General features: G+C 43.5%; 1 protein-coding gene across 2 annotated transcripts in view; it reads right to left on the bottom strand.

Moving 5' to 3' along the window:
* Positions 1 to 23,566, bottom strand: part of ppp2r2ba (protein phosphatase 2, regulatory subunit B, beta a) — a 51,294-nt gene that overhangs the window by 2,285 nt on the left and 25,443 nt on the right. Inside the window, exons 1-9 of one of the 2 annotated variants that reach the window (XM_034214912.1) lie at positions 17,479 to 18,253; positions 8,608 to 8,705; positions 7,620 to 7,785; positions 6,562 to 6,674; positions 3,735 to 3,912; positions 3,340 to 3,504; positions 923 to 1,092; positions 301 to 392; positions 95 to 218 (exon numbers count right to left, since the gene is read on the bottom strand). In XM_034214912.1, coding sequence (XP_034070803.1) covers positions 95 to 218; positions 301 to 392; positions 923 to 1,092; positions 3,340 to 3,504; positions 3,735 to 3,912; positions 6,562 to 6,674; positions 7,620 to 7,785; positions 8,608 to 8,705; positions 17,479 to 17,548 — 1,176 coding nt within the window. In that variant the 5' untranslated portion in view covers positions 17,549 to 18,253. Of the gene's footprint in view, positions 1 to 94; positions 219 to 300; positions 393 to 922; positions 1,093 to 3,339; positions 3,505 to 3,734; positions 3,913 to 6,561; positions 6,675 to 7,619; positions 7,786 to 8,607; positions 8,706 to 17,478; positions 18,254 to 23,566 lie in introns of those variants that run through there. The other variant, XM_034214911.1, reaches the window with a different exon arrangement.

The raw sequence follows: 23,566 nt of genomic DNA, 5'->3' as shown, positions 1-23,566 counted from the left end.
CATGAAACTTTCTCCACTGTCTTCTACTTTTAAAAAAAAAAATTCCAGCTGCCTCTGGATATCAGTTAACCTGTATTCATGATTTGTGCTTTACCTTGCGAGGCTTGAGAATGGCTCTGGGTTTGCTGTTCTCCCTGGACGCCTCCAGTGTGACGTCACGTTTAGTGTTCCGGTCGAACATTCGGAAGAAGTTGTTGTAGGAGCCGGTCATAATGACACTGAAGAGGAGAAGAGAGATTGCATTTATTATTGAGATAAACTAATGGATGGATGGATGGATGGATAAGAAGTGAATCGTACCTGTCTGATCCATTCCAGACGCACTCAAACTTGTCGAAGATGCAGTCATTCTCATACAGAGAGCAAAGTTTGCCACGTAAGTAGTCGTGAACCTGACAAATAAAAATAAAAATATGAACATCTGAAGATTTTAGATCCACCAACGACCTAAGTTCCTCACATCGCCATAAACTGCTCTACCATATGTTCTACTTTCAATAATCCCTTTCAGACCTGGTGACCCTTGCTAAGACCCTAGCTAGCAGGTGGAGGCGCTGCTGGAATTGAATGGGGAATCCCTTGAGCCCGGCTGATGGCGTTATCAATCATGACCTGCCCTAAGATGGCTTCCCATGATCAGACAGTGTGGATCTGACCCCAGTGACCACACAGTGGGAGGTTATGCCCTTCAGGTTGCATCAGCAGCGGCACTATCTGTCTTTTTACCGACAGTCAGCTCAATAAGCCCGCCTGGGGTAATCGCTGAAGATGACAGTTACAGATTGGCAGGGGGACAGTGAAACAGGATTATGTTGAGCGATTAGTCTGAAATCAATACGTTTTGATTTGATCTTGACATTATTTAGCATTTTTCTCGCCGCCTTCGAACTAACAGGCTCATAAAAACAAGATGAAAGCTTACCTGGTACGTCTCTAGTGGTTTGTTCTCCATTTGAAGGTCCCACACTTTGACAGTGAGGTAGTCCCTTGTCATCAGGTAGCGGCCGTTATGGCTGAACTTCACGTCAGAAATGGACGAGATGATTTCAGAGAAAAAGGAGCGAGTGGAGGGATCCTCAGGCTCCTCAAAGTCTAGGAGAGAAAAACAAAAAGCAGTTATCTTCTGACAGAGAAAACACATTTTACACCATGGGAGGTCGCTGCCTAAAAAGGATGTTCTTCCTCCGGCAGGTCTTTTAATCATTCGCATTGAGAAAAAAACAAGGCAGATTTAGTTTGGGTGGTGGGGGCCGTCATTAGCAAACGATAACAGCCACAACAATGCTTTGGTGCGGAGTTTGCCGCAGCAGCTGCATCTCTTCATGGCATTATTTCTGCGTGTGTTTAGGGAGGGAGTGGTGGGTCAGCAGCATGCTGGGTAAATATTGGTTATGATTCACATTGATTCTGGCAGCTGCTGATCTGTGTGCAGGCCAACACGCTGGGGATAAGAGCCAGGCATTCCATCGTTAGCTATCAAGTTATTGTTCCTCCTCCTCTTTTCCTCCCACCCTTTCTCCCCTCTCTACTCTCCATCTCTCCAAAAAATGCCCCCTCTCCTCCTCCTCAGCTGAGGCCTGGAGAATAGCTCTGTGATGTGTCAATGGGGAGTCTAACAAGGGATACGAGAGATGAAAAATGGGGGGATGAGGAAGGGATAAGGAAAACAAATCAATGTCAAAGTGCTGGGCCCATTTTGGCCCCACTGGATTTGTGTGTGTGTCAGTGAAGGAGCTTAGGGTGTGTGCAATATGTGCATGTATATATGCATGTATATGTGCGTCCCTGCCCTTCCTCCCTTTCCCACTGCAGGGGTGTATAATAGGGTCCCTGGGGAGTGGGCATGGGGGCTGCTGGGTCTCCCTCTCTGTGTCCTGGGGCCCTGCGCTTTGGCAATCCTCCCCTATACATCTAACCATCCTCAATCTGACACCAGCAGCAGGAATGGGAGGGGATACAGTATGATTGTGTTTTTTATGTACAAGGTTAAGGAAGTATTGAGTATGTGAGTGTGTGTTAAGGGACGGAATGTGTGTGTGTGCATGCGTGGGAGGGAAATATCGCTCTGAGCCATACACTGTTCATGCAGTGAGACAGTATGACCTGTCCCAAGGCTAAAGAGAGCACCTGCCTGCTCTGTGTGTGTGTGTGTGTGTGTGTGTGTGTGTGTGTGTGTGTGTGTGTGTGTGTGTGTGTGTGTGTGTGTGTGTGTGTGTGTATGTGTGTGTGTGTGTGTGTGTGTGTGTGTGTGTGTGTGTGTGAGCGTGTGAGCAATGCATCTGTCAAGTGATCACACGTATATTTCAATATGAAACAGCACTAAATGCCACAACTTAAAATGTACACTTAAATGCAAACTTTTTGGGCATATATTATATCTATTCCGCCCCAAAATAAATTATCATGTTGAATTCTACAGGCCATGTTAGCGCATGAATGAACACATCAATATGTCTGAGGAAATGACTGGCATTATTGAACAACAAGGTGTGTCCATGAGGGACTAATGCGATTGCTCTTAAGCTATTGATTTTGCATCGAAAATGTCAATGTATTCATTATTCATTTGGCCCACGCGAATGCATGAGATGTAAGGCTTTAGAGAAGGCCGTTCATTGTTTGAAACACACAATGAGAATTATTGATGGGTTATCAACCCCTTCATATAAAGCAGAGGGAACACCACACAAAGGCAGAGCTGAAGAGAATACATTCAATGTGAATTTGTGAAAATTGTCTCTTGGTTTCCCACCTCTGTCTTTTGTGTTTTGATAATGTATTTAAAAACATATATCAACACACGTTCTTTTTCTGACCTTCCATTCTGCTTGAAGCTATAACATATTAATAATAATATTGAGGTCCATTTCTTGTGTCGTTTATATGAATTTAAAGATTTTGATATCCAAGAAAAGGAAAATGATATTCTACAATAAACTTCAAATTACACAAACTGGGTTTCTAATGTCTTAGACTGAATAATGACATTTGACTGTTTAAAGGGGGAAAATCAGTTATAGTCATTAAAGGGTCATTGATTCAGTTTAATGCAATACAATGCGACCAGTTATTCAAGCAAGGGGAATTGTATGCAGAAGCCTTCTTGAGAGAAGGCTTTGAAGCAACAGTAGAGGTGTGACATTTAAATAATACATAACAGTTAAGGAATAGAGAAATGATAAAGAACAAATAAAAGAATCACCCAATGCCTTTTCGTGGTGGCTAATGAGGCACCATGGAACATAAACAATGCATGATGCTCGGCAAAAATATTTTCACTTGAAAGAAAATCTATAAAGAGATGCGTTGGCTCTTTGTCGTTACCCTGCTTGTACTCACATTTGCAATGTTTGTCACAGAGCGCGGCCTCTCTCATGTCACAGAGGCGTATCGAGCCCTTGCTGCTGCTGTAGGCGAAGGTGTGACACTGCTGGGGATGAAACTCTGCAGAGGTGATCACCTCCGTCAGCTCCTCCATGTTGGCTGGCTTTATGTCAACAATGTCTGAGAGACAGGCGTTAAGGAACAACCTATGGGAACAACTCAAACATTCAGACAGCTTCCTCTAGCATTCAGACAAGACTGTGAAGGCTAAACTCTGACAAATGCTATACTGTTTTGAATTCAAGCCCCGAATGAATGACACATTTCCTGTACCAACAGAGTGAAATAACAGGGTCACCCCTTTTTTCTCCCACATTTGAGTTCCTAAGAAGACGTGAGGAAGAGGATACTGAAGCTGCGGTCGGTGATCTCCAGGTTCCACAGGTTCACCCTGAGGTCGTCGGTGGAGATGTACGTCTGATAGTCGGAGTTGACAGAGATGGAGTTGATGTGGTACATGTGAGCGTTGCTGAATACTCGCCTGGCCGTAGCTTCCACCATCAAGTCCATGGGCTGCAGCACCGGCACCTATGGGTGAAGACAGGTCAGTTCAAACTGTGAAACTGGAAAAAATGATCTGAAATTACTCGGAAATCTGTGATTGGTTTCATTCCTCAAAGCTGTTTTAGATAGGTGTATATGGGGGGATGTAGATGCACATGGTTGCTAGTGCGCAATCATTTGGTGTATGTGTGTGTATGTGTGTGTGTGTGTGTGTGTGTGTGTGTGTGTGTGTGTGTGTGTGTGTGTGTGTGTGTCTGTGTGTGTGTGTGTGTGTGTGTGTGTGTGTGTGTGTGTGTGTGTGTGTGTGCACACGATCCATAACTAGATGACTCCAGGGATTCATATGACATTTACTCCACAAATCTTAATGAAACAGAGACAGTGACTGAGGGGCTCAGGCGCTGTTTGATATCAGCTTTCTACACGGCTACTCTGAGATTACTCACGCACCCCCCCCCCCCCTCCTCTCCTCTCTCATGTTAGTGCTGAAGAAGTCACTTCTGTTTTCTTGTTTGTGTGAGGAAAGGCGAAAAAAGAGGGAAAGCGAAAGAGGTAAAAAGAGAGATGGCCCGAGGGCATCGCTAGACCCTGCTGAGGAATGATAACTGAACTCTGCAGAATTAAGACGAGATCTCACACACACACACACACACACACACACACACACACACACACACACACACACACACACACACACACACACACACACACACACACACACACACACACACACACACACACACACACACACACACACACACACACACACACACACACACACACACACACACACACACACACACACACACACACACACACACACACACACACACACACACACACTTTCACACATATGCAGTGCTGCTCGGTCTTCAAAGACAGCCAGCACCAGTCTGCATGCAGCCCCCCGTTGGCCAGATAAAACCCAGACAAAGAGAGTAGGGAGGGGAGCAAGAGAGGAGAACAAATCGACTGCTTCTTCCCTTTTCCTCCCGTCTGTTTCTGGCACTGACAGAGAGACATGGCAGCCCAGCAGGCCGCTGTATCTCCATGGGTGTCACTTCATTTCCATGTCTTTCACCGGCCGTCCAGAGAGACACAGACCGTATTAACCCATAACCCCCAACACTGACAGTTACACGCTTCAGCTTGCTCTCGCACCTTCATAATGACCAAATACATTCTCTCCTTATAGTATATAAAACAGAAGATTTAAAAATAAGATAATTCTGCTTTAAAAAGGCACAAATACTCTTAGAAGTCTATTTACAACATCATTTGTAGTCAGTTTCCTAGTTTAAAGCAGTTAAAATGTGTTTTCATAGACTTTGCATTATACAATAAAGAGCATTTATCGTCAGAATTAACTTAAGGCAACATTTCGGAATGATTTTTGGAAATTCATAATTTCCTCCATTTCTCCGTCCCCCGCCCCCCAATGAGCAGATTTCACAGCCTCTACACAGGATTGCCACAGGCCCCGGCCTGTCCTCCAGGTTGCTATGATCCCCTGGCCAGCCAGACAAAGAAGGACAGACACGCTGAACACAGCACTAATCTACTATGGCAGACACACACACACGCACACATTTCACGTACACGCACACTGTCCTATGTGCCTGCCTGCTTTGTGACCAAATTAAAGAGGTAGTGGAGTGATAAGAATGAGAGGGAAGGGGGAGACAGAGAGGATGATCCCTTCACGGTTTTCACCTCAGTGCTCATATCGATCACTCATTCTCACTTTCTACTACCACTCCAAGTTTAATAAGGTCCAACGATTGTGTTTGCTGGTGGTATAAATCAGCCGAACGCTATCATGCTTTACAGGAAAAACTGTGTCAACTTTGACGAATAAAGTACAGACATAGTATACATTTCTATCAAGTAGGATTAAAGGCTATCATAGCATAATGAGTGAAGGTTACGTTATCAGTTATTCTGTGCTGTACACATTCAGACTTTAGACGTTCGACTTTGGTCAGAGACAACATTTAGGCAGAAATAAACATGCAAGTTGTCTTTCAAGCCTGTCACATGTTTATTTGTGAGCTTCAAAGGAGCTGTTAGGTTGAAGTTGTTACATGTATTGTAACCCAACCTAACCTTGGCTCTAGCTTTGTACTTAACTAAATTACTGTATAAACATTAAAGAGGTAACAATTTATCATCAAGAAGGCATATAAGCACATTTTCCCAATGTTAAAAATCACCATATGATTGGTTTTGAGGATAGTACAATTACAAAGGTATGGCCTTGCTACATGTAGAAGACAAAAGATAGGTTGGATAATTATAAAATATTGTGGTGCAATATATGTTTATTTTCCTCTGCTTAGTAATATTCTTAAATTAAGCGTGTTGTCTGATCTGAGGTCGAAGTTGATATTGTGGAGCATTTTAGGGATTTAAATGGTGAACTTGCATTAGGTATTTGTGGAAGTAACTTCAGAAAGTTGGCATATTTACTTAAAGGAAATGTGAATGCAGTCGTATGAGACTGTAGCTCGAAATGTTTTGTTTGGAATTCTCTGGAATTGTCCCTTTCTTAAGATCATATTTGACTCTGAGCCAAATTGAAAGTTTAACACACCAGCAAGACAAGACCCAGGGCTGTTAACCTGACTCCATGTGACATTCAGGTGTTTGGGGTGTTTCCTGTGACACTCTTACCCGTAGCGAGGTGATGGTCGACGGGTCTCTGATCCGACCGTCGTCATCCTTCAGGTTGTAGCCCTCCGGACGCTTGTCTCTCTCGCTGATCTTCCACAGCTTCACCGTCTTGTCTGGGATGGATACATCACACAAACACCAACAGGGAGACACACAGAAACACAAAATACAGTCATATCACAGCTCACTACAGTGAATCTCAAATACAAGATGGATGCGGGGGGTGGGGCGGCCAATCTGGCGTGTAGCTGGGCAGCAGCCAGCGGGAATGATGAATTGCGGCTCCTGTTTACATTTTGATGTCACAGATATCAATCTACATGTGGACTACATTTCCCTTCAGCAGTGTACGCTCACCATGAAAAAGCCATCTGGGCACTTTTCATTTCAGTCTCGCACAGACACCAGTTACATCCCATCTTCTCGGGCTAGTGAGGGGGATGGTGGCAGCAGTCAGGTTGTTGCCACTTCTTTTTTTAATTTCCGCTGTGAGTATTGGTGTCGGAGCAGCGAGGCCATCACCACAGGATCCTCCACCATCTGCTCCAGCCACCTCTAGCGCTTCTGTAGCAGCCATGCATGAAGCCCACAATCTGCAAGACGTCTCTCTGCTGATGTGTGTGAGCTAGCGTGCATGTATGGTGGTGGCACATGCTTTGAAATGTGTGTATGTGTGTGTGTGTGTGTGTGTGTGTGTGTGTGTGCGTGTGTGTGTGTGTGTGTGTGGGTGTGTTCCTGGTGTGGCAGCCATGCATGAAGTTCTCAATCTGAAACGCTTCTGCTGGTGGCACTTGCTCAGCCAAGCGGAAAACCAATACATTCGCATAGACAGTCAAAAAGACATTTTGATGTGATATTAATAACGTCTCCTCATAAATCAAGTGTATATCTGACCATTCAGCAGAGTGAGGAATGAATCATGGCTTTACTCAACACCGTTATTGAGTAACAATAACACTGCCCACATTTAAACACACTCATCATGACTGATGAATGGTCTATTCAACCACTTTGCCATGCTGCTACAGTAGAGGGGCCGCCTCAGCTAACTGACTGACCGTTGGTGGAGAGCAGGAAGTAGGCGGCGTTCTGCTGTGGAAGCCATTTGATCTTGTTGATCTTCTCCTCAATCTCCAAGCTCTTCAGGTAGTCAAACTCCGGCTCGTGGCTCTGGAATGTGCTGTAAACATTGTACTCCCCTCGACGCTGGGGCTGGCTCTTACTCTGCAAGAAGAGAAACATAGTGAGAGGACAGTTCATTGGCTGTTAACTGCAGATGATTCAATATTGATATTGGTGTAAATGTTCATTGTATTCCATTAAATCTCCCCTAAAGTATCTTCAATGTGAGATGTTCTATTTGTAGCCATGCTAGTGGCTGTACATTGGTCCTATGACTTCTCATCTTGAGCCATTATTTGGTCATATTTGGCTAATGATTACTTGTTTATGACCTGCACAACTGATGACCTTTTTATTAGCCTCTGTTTCAATTTGTGTAGCTAGCACATTTTGGCATTGTAAACATTGTACATGCTAACCATCAGCCTGTTAGCTGTTAGCATTGTTTTACTATTACTTATTTGTTTTAGCACTCCATAGCAGCTACACTGTGGATTGCATCAGTCTATTTCAATATCTATATTTGTATGGCTTCTCCCTGACATGAAACTTAAATTGTAGAGGTACTTTGCACCATCTGCACATATTTCTTTGTAATTCAGAATACATGTAGTCGATATCATTGGACACCTTGGCATCTTACCTCTGAATCAGAATTCATCTTAGTGGTTTTAAAAGACGTTTATCCATTTAACATAAGTTTATAATAATGGCCCCACCTAAGCTTCTTAGCGATCACAGACATTTTTGTTCATGGTTTTAAGATATTCTGAACTTTCCAGCTAGCAATATTTTTTCAAATACACCTTTTTTCCCCCAGCTAGTTATTTAAAAGCTAACAATACAAGTTTAATATTCCAAGGCTGTCAAATCCTCTCAGCGGAAAGGCGGGATCATTAGTGTTGCATTGTTGGCATTTCCTACCTCCTGCTCCCTCTGGAAGACAACCACTCTGCCTCCTTTATCCCCGGTGGCCAACAGCTCCCCCGATGAGTTAAACTCAACCGTTGAGATAATGTCAGCTGCAACCCAAGAAGCAAAGCAGAGAGGGGGAGAAAATGTCAGTATGGACGGCATGCACAAAGCTGTCAAGGTATCAGTCGGACAGAAACAAAGAGCTTTCAGTTAGATCTGGGAGAGTGACTTCTAGAAAAAAGGGAAATCTCTTGACAAACCCATAGAGGACTCTTCGGCACAGATACCCTGGTTTGGTGAAATATGGGTTAGGAGAAGCCATTGATTGAGTCACTGCATGATATCAACTAATTCAGCCCCTTGTCTGACTGAAGTGAGCCAATCTGTGTCATTTAATTGCACTCCTGCTTTTTTTAAGGGCACTAATAACGCCAATCACTCTCTCCTCCCGGTTGCAAGACCCCGTGCTGCTCAGGGACTCTCCTGCTCCTTCATTACAAAACCTCAGTCATACACCTTTAAAACATGACCTTTTAGCACTTAATATATGTCCATGCATGTGTAGCACACTGTGTTAATGTTCGATCTATGCAGTGCATAGAGCAGTAAGATACATTTGCTTCATCGCCAACATCTCTCAGTGTCTCTTTGCATAGCTACAGTTCCAACACAAGTAGAAAACAGACACCTAGCCTCAAGGTTGCTCTCATACATCTGCCTTGATTTCGGAGAGGCTAATGGTGACTGTAGCTATTATACAGCCCTGGGCTAAAAAGTAATATGCATAATATGTCTGTCTGTCACACACACACACACACACACACACCCACACACACACACACACACACACACACACACACACACCACACAAAGACACACACCACAGCAGAGGCTAGCCCTCTGTTTAACAGTGACAATAATATTAGACAGAGAGAGAAAGAGAAGCTTGTTGTTTTGTGCCCCCCCCCCCCCCACGCCCTCTGTGGACCTGCTACTGGTGGAGCGCTGAACAGGAGAGGCGAACGTTGCTATGGAGACCGTTTCCATCTCTAGCGGCAGTCGGAGGGGTGTGTGTGTGTGTGTGTGTGTGTGTGTGTGTGTGTGCCAATAGCTCTCATACTTAGTTGCTGATGCTAGCTGTAATTCAGCAGACAGAGAGAGTGCTGCAATAGAGTGAAAAGCTGCTACTGCATCTGGGGGAGTGAGTGCCGTTTCAATGCAGCACACAACTTCAGACAATGGAGTCCCTGTAGACGGGCTCATCCCTGCACGTAGAGCTGCTGTGCATTGTGGGAATGACTAAGCGCCATGTCTTCCACTGCATGTGTGCATGTCCTCCCCTGGTTTCATCTAATTGTTGATGACACCGGAGGGATTCTTATGCCCATGTGTTGATAATGACATGAGGTGGGGGCGCCGATCCTAATCATATTCGAATCAGAAAACTAATTAACGTTTCGCAGACAAGACCCACTCTGACCTAATTACAGGCTGGGAGTACCCCACCGACACGAAATATCGTCAAAGCAAAGACCCTCGCAAGTACAGAAAAACAGCCCTATTTCTGAATCTGCACAGAGATGTGAATTGCAACCCCCCAGCACTCACACACTCCCACACACACAACTGTGTATTCCCAAACACCATCAGGCCAAGGCCGCCGGTGTGAATCGAATTGAATCGGCTTAGCAGTCAGCATTCTTGAATCAAATCTTTTCTCTCTCCCTCGTTTTGTCCTCCCTGTACTTTGTTCACTCTTTCTCCTCTCTTCTCCCCTCATCATTAACCCATTAAGTCACTGAGGAGTAACAGTAATTGATGGGTGCCATTTTAACGAGTTTACACACGGATACATCCTTCAATCATCTCACTGAATGGAGAACCGTGGCGAGGCAGTGAAGCGGAAACTCCGAGTAACGTGATGGAATGCTTCCCGAAATGAGTTTTTCCTCATGCAAATGAATTCAAACACGAGACAACTGCAATTTATTCAACCTCGGCTACTGATGAAACCGTGTTACAACGGCAACATACAGTGTGTTCAAACAAACTTTCATTACAGAGAACAAACTGCTTTGCAGCGGAGTCGCAGGTGGGCGGGGTCTCTGTCACGATTTCCGCGTGCACCAGATCAACATCAGCAGGTTCAAGGTGGACTTGAATTAGCATTAGGCTGATCAAATGTGTACTTACACACACTGCCTCATACACACACAGCTTCATCAGCAGACCCTAACCAGATGAAGCCCATAAATCCTGTGGCCAGCCAGGTCTGACGCAGACAGGTCAGCGCTTCTTGATGCTTCGGAGGGATGCTCGAGATAACACACATCCATCACAGGTAATAACACAGACAAGCCTGCTGGCCTGCTGCTGTGATGTGTGAGTATAACTGTGTACGTAAGACTGAAAAAACACGGGCCGTTATCTGTTTCTATTCACCGATCTGAACCTCAATAACCTCCCTTCAGCATGCAATATAGAATTGGGACGTTCCAATTGGATGGAAACATAGATATGCATTGATTCTGGAATGAAAAGCGTGCACGAGGTACCACAAACTCAGGGCGGGGAACGGGGATATTGGATGTATTTATAGACGCCTGGCAAGCACCATCCATCCCGCATAACAGAAAGGGCCGCTAAAAGAAAAAGAGGGGGGAAGTCTGGGAAGCAAGTAGGTCAATAAAAGATCGTACAGTGAGTCTCGTCGGCGCAGACTACAGCAAAGACACAAATAGGAGCACCCTGGCTAACCTCTAGACAACATGTAATCCTTGTAGGAGTGGAAACAAACGAAAGCAAACAAACTGAGTTGATCCTGTGGTATTGGACGGTTGTGTAAGACAAACAGACCCAACATGATACATTGGAAAGCTAGTTGCGTAAGTGACGTGCAATAATTCCAGGTAGAGGGAGGGACGTGAGCAACATGGTGTCGTGTAAATGCTTTGTTAGCCATTGATGTGGAGAGGAGAGGATTACAGCACTTGTGCTGAGCTGCCTGCGTCAATGGATCAGGACGGGGGATCATTCACGTCCGTTCTCGTACTCTCTTTCACACGACACTCTTGTTTTTTCAAATCAACAATACGTATCGGCTATCTATAATAATGGAAATAAATTAAATTCTTGGCTTTGAGATTCCAAACAGTTTTGATGGGATTTATTTAGCTAATATACCAGTGGAATTTAGTGTTCGGGACAAGTATCTTCTTAAAATATTACTGACAGCCAGCAAAAAATGCAATTACCAAAAAATGGCTTGATCCACCAACAAAGGGAGAATGGATACACATTGTAAATGACTTGTTTCGTATGGAGAGACTGACTTTTCTCTAAGACTCTGTAGTGAAAAATGTAACAATTACTGGTCCAAATGGGTTTTGCACATGAAGAGGGGGGTCACATAACCCTGAGATATTTCTTTTATTTTGCTTTACTCATTTTGGTACAATAGTCTATAATTCTTGCATAACTTTGCTACTACTGTATGTTTCACACAGATTGGTTGTGAACCCGTTGTGAGGGAGATCTTCCCATATCACAAGAATAATTGCTGAGAACATATTGATGATGTATTACCCCAGTGACCCCAGTGTATGTTGTATGTTACTTGTTGTTTCCTTTGTAATATCTTAACAAATTAAAAATAAAGTATTAAAAACAAAAAACAATACGTATCAATCTTCTCTTTTTCGATCCGGGAACCACATACCCGCATGTTTCATACATTTGAATAGGCAGCTGATAACGGCTTCATTTCACACAAGCAACAATGGAGATCAATCGAAATGTTGAATAAACCCTGCTACCTGCTGGTCCGGTGCCCAGCCGTTTGATTAAGGGTTTATTAGGTTTTATTAACAGCACACAAAGAGACAGAGCACAATGCAGCTCTCTTCATCTGAAGAGCTTGACTCTTTGTAAGATCTGGAGTGAACAAGCTAATTAACCTGGTTTCTCCAGGATCAGCCTCTTGAGAATCAGACATAACGTGTGTGTGGGTGTGTTTACTTTCTCCCTTTTGTACGTGTACGTATGCTAGCTTTTCTGTATCCCCCTGTCCGGGGAGTAGAGGGTGAAATGGGCGAGACGTGTTACTGCTTCATTTCTCACACTTCATTAACACTTTGCCATGACTACAGACACGACCCCGGACAGCGCGCAACGAGAAGAAGAAGTGGTGAAAAGCAGTGAAATCAGCGATCGATTCCTGCATGCTCCAACATGAACACCGAGAGGGATCATTTAAGATGCTTGTTATTTGGTATTCTCTCAGAAATTCAAGATGCAGGAGGGGGGGATGGTGGGGAAGAGGGGGTGCATGGAATTATAATCCACCAAAACAAAAGCTGCCTCTCTATCCGTCTGTGTTGCTCCAGTGCAATCCCTTTCATCTTCTTGTTTTCAACGCATCAAACATTCGACGGTTGCTGTACACACTAAAATCCTGTGTATACAGTAACCTTATCAACGAAACATGAAATATTCAGAGTGACGATGCTTCTTGGACAGGACACAGGAATTAGCTATCAAAACTTACAAATGTATCCCTTTATAAAGTCCAGAAAGGTCAAACACTGCCCTTCAAGCTAGCAGTACTCTGGAAGACTCACCTACACTGCATGTATCACCGTGACGCCTCAAATGAACTGGAAGCCAGTTGAGGAAAAAGGATATTTTTTGTAATCGTCTTACAGTAGCAACACCACGGGTATTCTTTAATAAATTCTCATTAAATTGTTATGGAGCTGCAGACTTAATAAGAAGCTAATCAGGGGATGAAAGCAGCTGCTGAATAAGGAGTGTGACTCGCCCCAACTTCACAGCTTGCCATTAAGCGCCCGCCACCCCCACACCAGCCCCCATACACACACATAGACATTATCTTTCTTGCGCTCTACGTGGCGAGGCGGGGTTTGGCGTTTTGAGTGTTTCGTATTGAATAATGGATAGGACCTGGGGGTATGGTGGGCTAAGTCTTTTTTATTCCGGGGTCCTAAAGTGTGGCCCCAGGCCGTTTGCATTGGCACAGGCAACCATAGTTGGTGCTGCTCTCTCATCAGCAGCTGCAATAAAGGCTGTAAGCTGTGTGTTACAGGACTGCATCAGTATTCAGCGGGGCTAGAGGGGTCACATCACACACAAGCTTGTACTCGCATCAGACAGAGGCAAAGCAGAAAGAGAGAGAAAATAGGAGACAGAGGGGGCAGGGGAGAGAAGGTGGAAGGGATTACATGTCCTACCAATAGATCTTTAGGTCATTGTTCCGGTAGCTAAATTGTAAAGGACCAGAAATCAATACCAAGGCAGACATTAGGTTAGGTCCTGCCTCACAGCAAGGAAGCTAAATGTTCACACCCCAAGTGGTGTTGGGCTATTTGACAATTTCATCCATTATAGGAACATACAAGGTGCAGATTATGAAAATTAACTCAGAACCATGTTGTAGGAGCGTCACAGTCCATTGACTACACACACCGTGATATACACAGCTGCAGTGAGACATGCCATCCATTCTATCACCATTAGCAATGTGTCATCTGCAAGCGAACGGTGAATGCAAATCAGACAGTAATGTAATTTGTAATCTTTCAGCTAGACAACAACGATGTCTTAGGGAACTTTGCAATGTATGCACAAAAAGTGATTTAGGGTCTCTCCATCAAAACAAACACATCATTTAGTGCTGCTTTCAAGTGGCGCAACATTATCAGAGTTTGTTATTGTAGTCTACTCCTCCCGTTAGCTTTCATTTATTGTTCACTCAGGTGTTTTTTACCTGGAGCAGAGTTATCCGAGGTTGCCCTGTTGGCTTTCCTTTCTATTTAATGTCTATTTAGCCTTTTATCTGCACTCTACCTTTGCTGCTGTAATGGCCTAAATGTGCGCGTTGGACGAATAAAGCATTTCAGATTTTTGCTTGTAAATCGGTATTTCTCCGTCACGGTTTGGCGGGCATTGGATGGAGTGGCTGCAAGCTAACTGCTAGCCTTGACGTTTATTTCACTGATAATCTAATCACACGCTTCCAATGAATACTTTATTTATGTCAATGTATGACTTTTTGCAGTGGTTTTTGCAGTCAACTTGCTGGTACATTTGGAAAAGCAACCGAATAAAAGAGATTGTTACCTCCTTAGGTTTGGATATTGTTACATTTGATATAATGGAGGTACACAACTCAAAATTATATGTAACATGGTTCTGGTCTAGTGATTTTAGACATTTGAATGTGGAACTGTTATATTATATCTTTATGCTTGAGAATAATTTAAATTAACAAGTATGAACGACCTGTACAGCTTTACTCACAGCGTGTACACGTTATGTAGTCGACACAGCGGGTCAATGTATCCGCCCACAGACCCACTGAGGCGTGGGATTGGTGCAAACCAAAGGTTAGCGCGGGTGACATCATTAAAATGTGACATCATTTTAGTGTCCTGCTGCTGTGGGCAAGCGCGGCCTGAGGGGAATCCCTACCAGCTCGCTGACACTCATCAGAGACCTGTGTGTGTGTGTGTGTGTGTGTGTGTGTGTGTGTGTGTGTGTGTGTGTGTGTGTGTGTGTGGTCTGAATGGGCCGAACCTGAAGGAACATGTGCAGTTTTGTGAATTTATGAGGACGGGCAATAGACCCAGACACAGGCACTATGATCTTTGGCTTCAGACTGACTTCATACCACTTAGGAGACAAGAAACGAGCGAGTGAATGGGCGCACACACACACACACACACACACACACACACACACACACACACACACACACACACACACACACACACACACACACACACACACACACACACACACACACACACACACACACACACACACACACCACACACACACACACACTCATTCATTCATGGTATATGAGGTGTGACCATCAGTGATAAATTAGAGCAATAAAATATAACAAAAGTGGACGTTTGTTGTTTGAAAAGCGCAGATGGGCCACAGACCAGACAGTGCTTTGCTTTCAGAGACAGGTTTTACACCCTGGGTAACTCGTGCACGTTCCCCTGATCAAATTAATGAAACAGATCGAGATAGGAAGAAGCTGCAAGAGGAAGATCCCCTACTGTTTTTCATCTCAGCACACACATCAAACAAATCACACCCACACTCCCACCCCACTCCACTTATTCTCGCTGTAAACCAGTGACTGTGTGTTTAGCATTGACAAGGAATCATCTGTAGGAGCAGGAGAGTAAATGATGATGATCAGCCATGTTGAAATGAAGGGGGAAAAAATACATTGAGGAAAGCAGCAGGGAGAAACGGTGAGAAGGAGACTCTCTGCTTTATGGGCTTTGACTTTGTCTCTCCTCCAACCTGCAGTGGCATCTGTAACCTGAACTGGTGGCAAATGGAAGAAGCTCTTGTGGCTCGGACCCTCCCTGCAGCTACACACACCCTCCACCAACCCATATACAGCCCCAATACCCCTTTATGACATTCTATCAAATTCTGAAGATAAGTTGTGCGATTTGCTATTTGGTTGTTCAATACCGGGATGCTCCTTTAAATAAAAAGTAAATATATATTTTATAGAGGTTCTATTTTACACCTTGTAAATGGGTATTGCAATGAATATAGTACTGCAGGCCAGGGACTATCTTTGAACTGACTTCAACCTGAAATATAAAGACCACTCAATGCAATATATAATATATTAGAAATAATATAGAAATATCTATACAATACCTTGGTATCAATTATTTGTTAAATAACTGCATTATTAAAGAGAATAAAATAGACATCCTCATAGAAGTAAATGTATACTTTGAGTTATTATGTGTTAAAAATAAGTATTGACGTGTAATTTGATACATATAGAGTCAATGTACATTACAGCATTGCAGGATGACATTAAAGATGTTCAATTTGCAATTAAAGCTTACTGATATTACCACAGCAGTTAACTTTCATAACCGATATGAATAATACAATGAAGTGAATGTGGAACAAGGTGGTAATAAGATTAATGAAAGCGTTTCCACTTGAAGTCAATGGTTAATGTTGATCAATGATCTAAGCAGATGGGGGAGAGGTGGAGCTGATTGGTGGAACATAATGGAACTATTTCGCATCAATTAGATAACAGGCTGATCATTGAAGGGCTGATTGGTGGTCAATGAGAAGGAAACACACACGTGCAGAAGCAGCATTTAGGCTGAAGACTACAAAAGCTATTGTTTGCAGATCCAATTATGATCATAGTAGAACTGCTTTGCGTGTGTGTTTAAAAGAGACATCCACATTTCAATACACTGCCTCTAAAAATGAGGGCCCCTTCTCGGTGCAATTATTTCAATAGGCTAAGTGAACATTGAATGAAAAAAAAATAAACCATCAATTCAATCATTTTAAACTGCATTACATGTTTACTTCATACACTCCAGACTAAGGCTTTACAGGAGGCTTTATCCCATTGCTTCCCATGGTCCAAACAGATTAAAGCCCTGATTCCCCTCGGTCAGGATGATCATCTTAAAATAGCAGGCATGATGGGAAACCACCTCATCGTCTCATGCTCAGCTACAAGCTCCATGTTTATGACAAATGACTGGAATATTCCTTTAATTCCCCTATAGCTTATATGGTGTTTGGGTTATTAAATGCTCTTTAAATCGCATTTACACACGTTGTGGGCCAAACAGCATCACTATAGCCTGATATGATATATTTATTTGATCACTTAGGCCATTTATATTTTTTAACAGATATTTTTCGGATTTCTTTGAGATTCCCATGCAGTGACTTTGGTTTGATGTGATATTTGCACCCCTCTATAACAGCCTCAGGTTATTTCCTATGCAGGTAAAGCAGTTTAAATTAAATAATGTTTCCTTTCATCGGTTTAAATACCTTCGGTTGCATAGTTATGCTCGCGAAGGAAGCTGTTGTTGATTTTCCGGGTGTCACTCTCTTCCTCCATTGATAAATCGGCTGTTTCGGGATCCTGAACGCGGCAGACCTGCTCCCATCATGCCCGGTACCGTCAGCAGGCGGGCTGTGGGACCAGCGGGGGGGCTGTCATGGCTCCAGATCTCCGGTGTAATCAACACAATCACGATCAAATCCCTGTGATGATGGTGGTGGTCGTGATGGTGGTGACGATATACGGGCAGGTCCTGTCCACACCTCAGGGCGCATTCAACCCCGACGCAGTGACAGTGCCGATTCCAACACTGGATTAAATACCTTAATTATATTAGCGCGTTAGATCCTCCGCTTGAGACACGTAGGCCTATGTCTCTCCAGGAATACAATACAATATGATCACATACACCACAGATCGCCTGTAGAGCTGGTTAAAAAATAAATATGAAATGTGTTGTTGAAGGTGCAGCAGCGCACTCCGTAAACCTCTTGTGGAGGATTTGAGTTTAGGCAAACGAGATTTGTGGCAGCGGGGCGGGCGGGATTATGCGTCAACAAGCTTGCTCCGATCACTTCTCCGTTTCCATGTCAGGCTCTCAGCTTCCAGAGTTGCACCTTTCGCCTTTCCGTATCCTAAAAATCCTGCAGGGTCTCCTCTCTCATTCATTCACTGGCCACTCAGCTGACTCACTGTGCCAGATAGCACAGAGCAGAGCCGTGCTGTATTACCCACCGAGGAGGGCCCCTCCCATCTTTAAAAACCACAAGCAACAAATGTAACGCTCACTGGAAACACCACCACAGAGGAAGAGATCATATTCTGATGACCACCTACAATGTGTGTGCATGTAAATCAGACAGGTTGATTATTGTCTCGACACCCTGCACTGCATCGCCATCCATCCCTCCATCTTCATCCTGCTTGCCTGCTGCAGAGGCATCTATCACAGTAGATTGAGCATACTTTATGTGCTTCCCTTAGTGCAGAGCTCTATTCACCAAGAGAGCACAAAAGATGCTTTATGAGATGAGTTAAATGCTATAGGAAGCGCATGACAGGGCACATTTTGGTCCGAACACTTGAGAAATGGGCGTGAAGTTCAGATTCAGAGAAATCGGGGCTGAGAAGGACACAAAAGGAGCGCCACGGAGAGAGAGGGATGAGTCGAGGAAGAGAGAAGACCGGAGAGCCACAGAGAGGGCAGAAGAAAATGAAAAATCCCAGATGCTGATTAATTAGATTAGTAGGGCCGCCGTCTGCGCCTCTTTCTGGAAAGCTCTCATTTCCATGCTGAGTTTTAATAACAGAACAAGACCTTCGACTGGTCAAACCGCAAGCTTTGATGAGTGTGTGTGTGTCTCAGATGTGTTGCTGCAGTGCATCGCTGCCCTTATCTACTCACTTTACCCTAAATCCCTCAAGCTCCACAAAGGGACTGGGTATCTCCCCGGCACGAGCCTCAACACACACACACACACACACACACACACACACACACACACACACACACACACACACACACACACACACACACACACACACACACACACACACACACACACACACACACACACACACACACACACACACACACACACACACACACACACACACACACACACACACACACACACACACACACACACACACACACACTCACACACTCACACACACACACACACACACACACACACACACACACACACACACACACACACACACACACACACACATATACACACACACACACACACACACACACACACACACACTCACACACACTCACAGCAGCGGCAATAAAGAGATTGTGGAGCCCCCTCTCCTAAATGCATTAACTCTCTAATCCATGGGACCATTTGCACTTCCAATCCTCTGCTCCTGTACTAATGGGTATCTGGCTGTGAGGGTGGCAGGCTGCTCGTGACTGGAAAACAGGGCCTTCCTACACATGCTATTTAACACCCCATCACCCTCCAACCTCCATCTCCCCATCAGAATATATTACAGGACGCTATCCATGCGGGGGGATAATGAAGGTTGCCGGAGCGTCTGCGAGGGCCCGTGGTTCACATGCTTTCGTATTTACAGTCCTCTGCTCCCTTAATGAAATCTGCAGAGGAACTCTGTCATCCTTGACCCTCTCAGATCTGACTGAGTGGTCAGCGATGCTTCCCATCTCTATCAATATTTAAACAGGCTCCACGAGGACAAAAGACACTCACATTGTTCCTCTTCCACAAAAGACTTACGGCTAAGTTACAGCCGAGCAGCAAGACGGGATGAAATTGAAATGCTATCGCTGAAACAATGGGTTTAGCAGAATGAAGCCGCATGGATGAGAGGTTCAGGTTTGTCAGATTTTGTTGGGAGGCTAAGGGGGTGGGGGGTTATGAGGAGGAGAGACAGACAGATGAAGGGCAGGGTTGGCAGTTAAAGGCACCGAGATATTTGACTGTATAATGAGCGGTGAATGCTGCTCGGAGCCAGAGCCTGGGATCAATGCTGCCGCTCTAATAACATTCACCATCTCGCTCCTTGCCTCTCCAATTCCTGGTGCATATATGCCAATCTTCTCCCCCCTTAACCCCCCCCTATCAAGTCCGAATGTGACCACACTGGCTCCTGTGCAGATGGAAAGCAACAACCCTGACTGGATACCAGTACGACTCTTAAATTGATGCTGTCATGTAACCTTCAAGTGATCCCAGGATCGATTTTAGTCTGAGATCCTTTACTCGAAATGCCTCAAGTTTGTGCACCCAATGGCTCATGTATTGCTCCCTTCCTCTACCTCCAGCCACTTGTTCTCCTCTGCTGGCTCACTTCTCTCGCTCATTACATCCCATCTCTCACTCCGCTGGGTAGGAGACCGGTGACGGCGCGTCTACGGCCCAGCTGCTGCGTGTCAGACTTGCAGGAAATGCTCGGGGGGCCACCAGGATTGGAGAGCGTGTCCTCAATTCTCCTCTGTCGTATGGACAAAGTGGGTTAAATTAGGCTACAGCAGCCCGAACATAGGGACACGATCACATGGCAATGATATTTTAGTCATGCCCAATTGCTTTCCTTGATGTGTGGTAATTGCTTGACCTGGGGATGCCGTTGTTGGTTGGGCTACAGGCAGCAACAACGCTGCCTGCATACCAAGCAGTTAGGGGTGTAACGGTTCACAAACATTTCGGTTCGGTACGTACCTCGGTTTTTAGGTCACGGTTCGGTTCGGTACGTTTTCGGTACAGCAGAAAAAATTATCACAAAACATAACATATATTTTTTTTAATTATTATTAAACTGTGAATAATGTATTCACTCAAATAAATACAAAATAAAATAAAATAAACATTAAGGTGCAGCATTTCGATTAAATGAAATAATCTGTATTTGAACTTTACTGTACTAGTAGGCTACTCACAAAAAAAAACTATTAGTTTTGGGTTTTTAATTATTATTAAACTATGAATATTCACTAAAATAAATACAAAATATAATAAAATAAACATTAAGGTGCAGCTTTTCGATGAACTGAAATAATCTGTATTTGAACTGTACTGTACTAGTACCTAAGCAGCCAGTTTGACATTAGGACTTGCTTGTCATTGTATTTTCATGTTTTTTTAAAGAAAAATTAACTTGTCCACATTGCTTGCCGAAAGGGCAGATCTGCTGGCACTAACAATGTCACCTGCTGTGGAGAACACCCTCTCGCTAGGGACAGAGGTAGTAGCAGATACAGCCAGGTAGCGCTTTGCTACCATGGCAACATAAGGATATTTGGCGTTTGTAATAGCTTTGGCTTGGTCTGAACTATTTGCGAGTGGTGGAGGCTAACATGCTAGTGGGAGTTGGGTTTGCACTTCAGTCTTTTGGTACCGGTGATATTCACGTTCGAGTGATGCCTTTTCAAATGAGTGTGCAAGTTTGATGTATTGCCAGCCGCGTAACCAATTTTAGTTGAACAATGCCGACAAACAGCTTTGGTTCGGTCCACCTGTCTTTGTCCGTCATCCTTGTACGTAACTGCGAAACCAAAATGTTCCCAAACCGGAGACTTCAATGATGCTGGAGGATTTTCGAGCTCAACTTTATCTGCGTTCGCCATTTCGACAGTTCCTCAAATTACTGACTAAATTTGATAGCATCCCTCTGACCAGCTCTCATGTATGCCTCTCGTCCAATGAAATGACTTTCTCGCTCTATGACGCGTTGAACACAATGTGAGCAAATTACTCTGAATGCTGCGACGCAGCATTACATTACATTACATTACATTACATTGCATTTAGCTGACGCTTTTGTCCAAAGCGACTTACAATAAATACATTCGACCAGGAAGACACAACCTTGAAGAAAACAGAATCATATAAGTACATCAGGTTTCATAGAGCCAAACATTTCAAGTGCTACTCAACTGGCTTTAGGTAAGCCAGTCCTTTATTAGTATAAAAGTGCTTCGTTAGTGCAGCACCTGAGATTACTTCCAAGAAGTTGTTCACGTTCTCAATTTTTTACGTTTAACGTTATATTCGTTCGGTACACTTCGGTACACACGTGTACCGAACCGAAGGGCCCGTACCGAATAATTTCGGTACGGGTACGTGTACCGTTACACCCCTACAAGCAGTATATACATTCACACAGTATAGATATTTGACCACACAGCAGAGTTATACTTCGCCTTCACTGCAAATCCCTCAAAGCTCTCGATACTGCAGTCGATGGTATATTGACCACTGCATAAGGTCTGGTTTAAATAGGGTATAATATTGATTACTTTCATCCAGTTAATCCAACAAATATGAGATTAAGATAGTTCAATACAAAATATATTAGAAAGCCATATTGTTAATAATATATAGGAAACATATTTTAACACGAGAGGTGGAAAATGAATCATTGTGCAGTTAATCTAATTGACCGATAGACAGTAATTCAATTGTGTACTGATTTCCCTCAAAACAGTCAAATAATTACATCTGCAATGCCTTGAAGATAAATGAGTGAAATCTTGTGCAAATCAATCCAAAATCTGTATTAAATACTTTCAAACGCGAGATATGCCACTAAGATTGCCCAAAAATATTTAAAAAACATGTTTCTTCGGTGTGTAACTGATGGGTTCCTCTGAATGCATGCTTGATTTTCAATAGCGGGTCACAAAGCCGTACAGTATGTCTTCTGCAGTACGTCTCACAGAGTCTTCAGAATGGAGTCGGGTTGCAATATCGATATAGGGTTTATTTAAGTATAACGTTTCATATTTTTGTTCCTGTTTATGGATGGATTATGGATTAAATAAGAACAGGAATATTTGGTTTTGGCTAATCCAGTTTAATACAATTAAATGCCTGACATTTTTTTTTTCAACATCACATTGATGGAAAAATCCTATTGCAAGACTATCTGCGAGTTACAGCCAGTCTAGCCGCTCTGTAGGCTGTACTGGCTACACTTTGACAAAGCCATGCTATGATAAAGATGCTGACGCTAGCACTGCAAAATGCTCAAAAAAGACAATGCTAGCATACTGATGTTCAGAAGGTAACCTGTTAACAGTTTTCACCATCTAAGCATGTTATAAAGCTAACATTTATTGATTTCGGATGGTTATTTGTTTTGCTGATATTTTGTCGTGAAGTATTGGACAGACCAACAGTTTGACCTAGCTGTCAAGGGTTTAGCAAAGTTATTACCATTTATACAAAAGAGCTAATGGATGTGTTTACCAAATGATATGGGAATCCATTCAATAGTTGTCCAGACATTTAAAAAACATCAACCCAAAGAAAGAGCAAGAAAAAAAACTAAAGGGTAATTAAAGATGAACATCTTTATAAACAATGATATGCCAATGCATACAATAGTTGTCTAGATATTTCAGTCAGGACATTCTTTCCACCCAAAGAGCTGCTAGCATGGCTTAATAATCTATATTGCCGTAAAGCATTGCTGCTAATTGATTTATAATATTGCCCACAATGGTTACATACAAATCTCTGAGAGTAAACACATCCATATTATTGCATGACATATACAGTCATAATAATGCATGATGCAATTGTGGATGAGTGTGAG

Source organism: Gymnodraco acuticeps, unplaced genomic scaffold (assembly GCF_902827175.1).
Source record: "Gymnodraco acuticeps unplaced genomic scaffold, fGymAcu1.1, whole genome shotgun sequence".
NCBI lineage: Eukaryota > Metazoa > Chordata > Actinopteri > Perciformes > Bathydraconidae > Gymnodraco > Gymnodraco acuticeps.
Note: the sequence above shows the minus strand (reverse complement) of the source record. Positions and strands in the feature narration are given on the sequence as shown.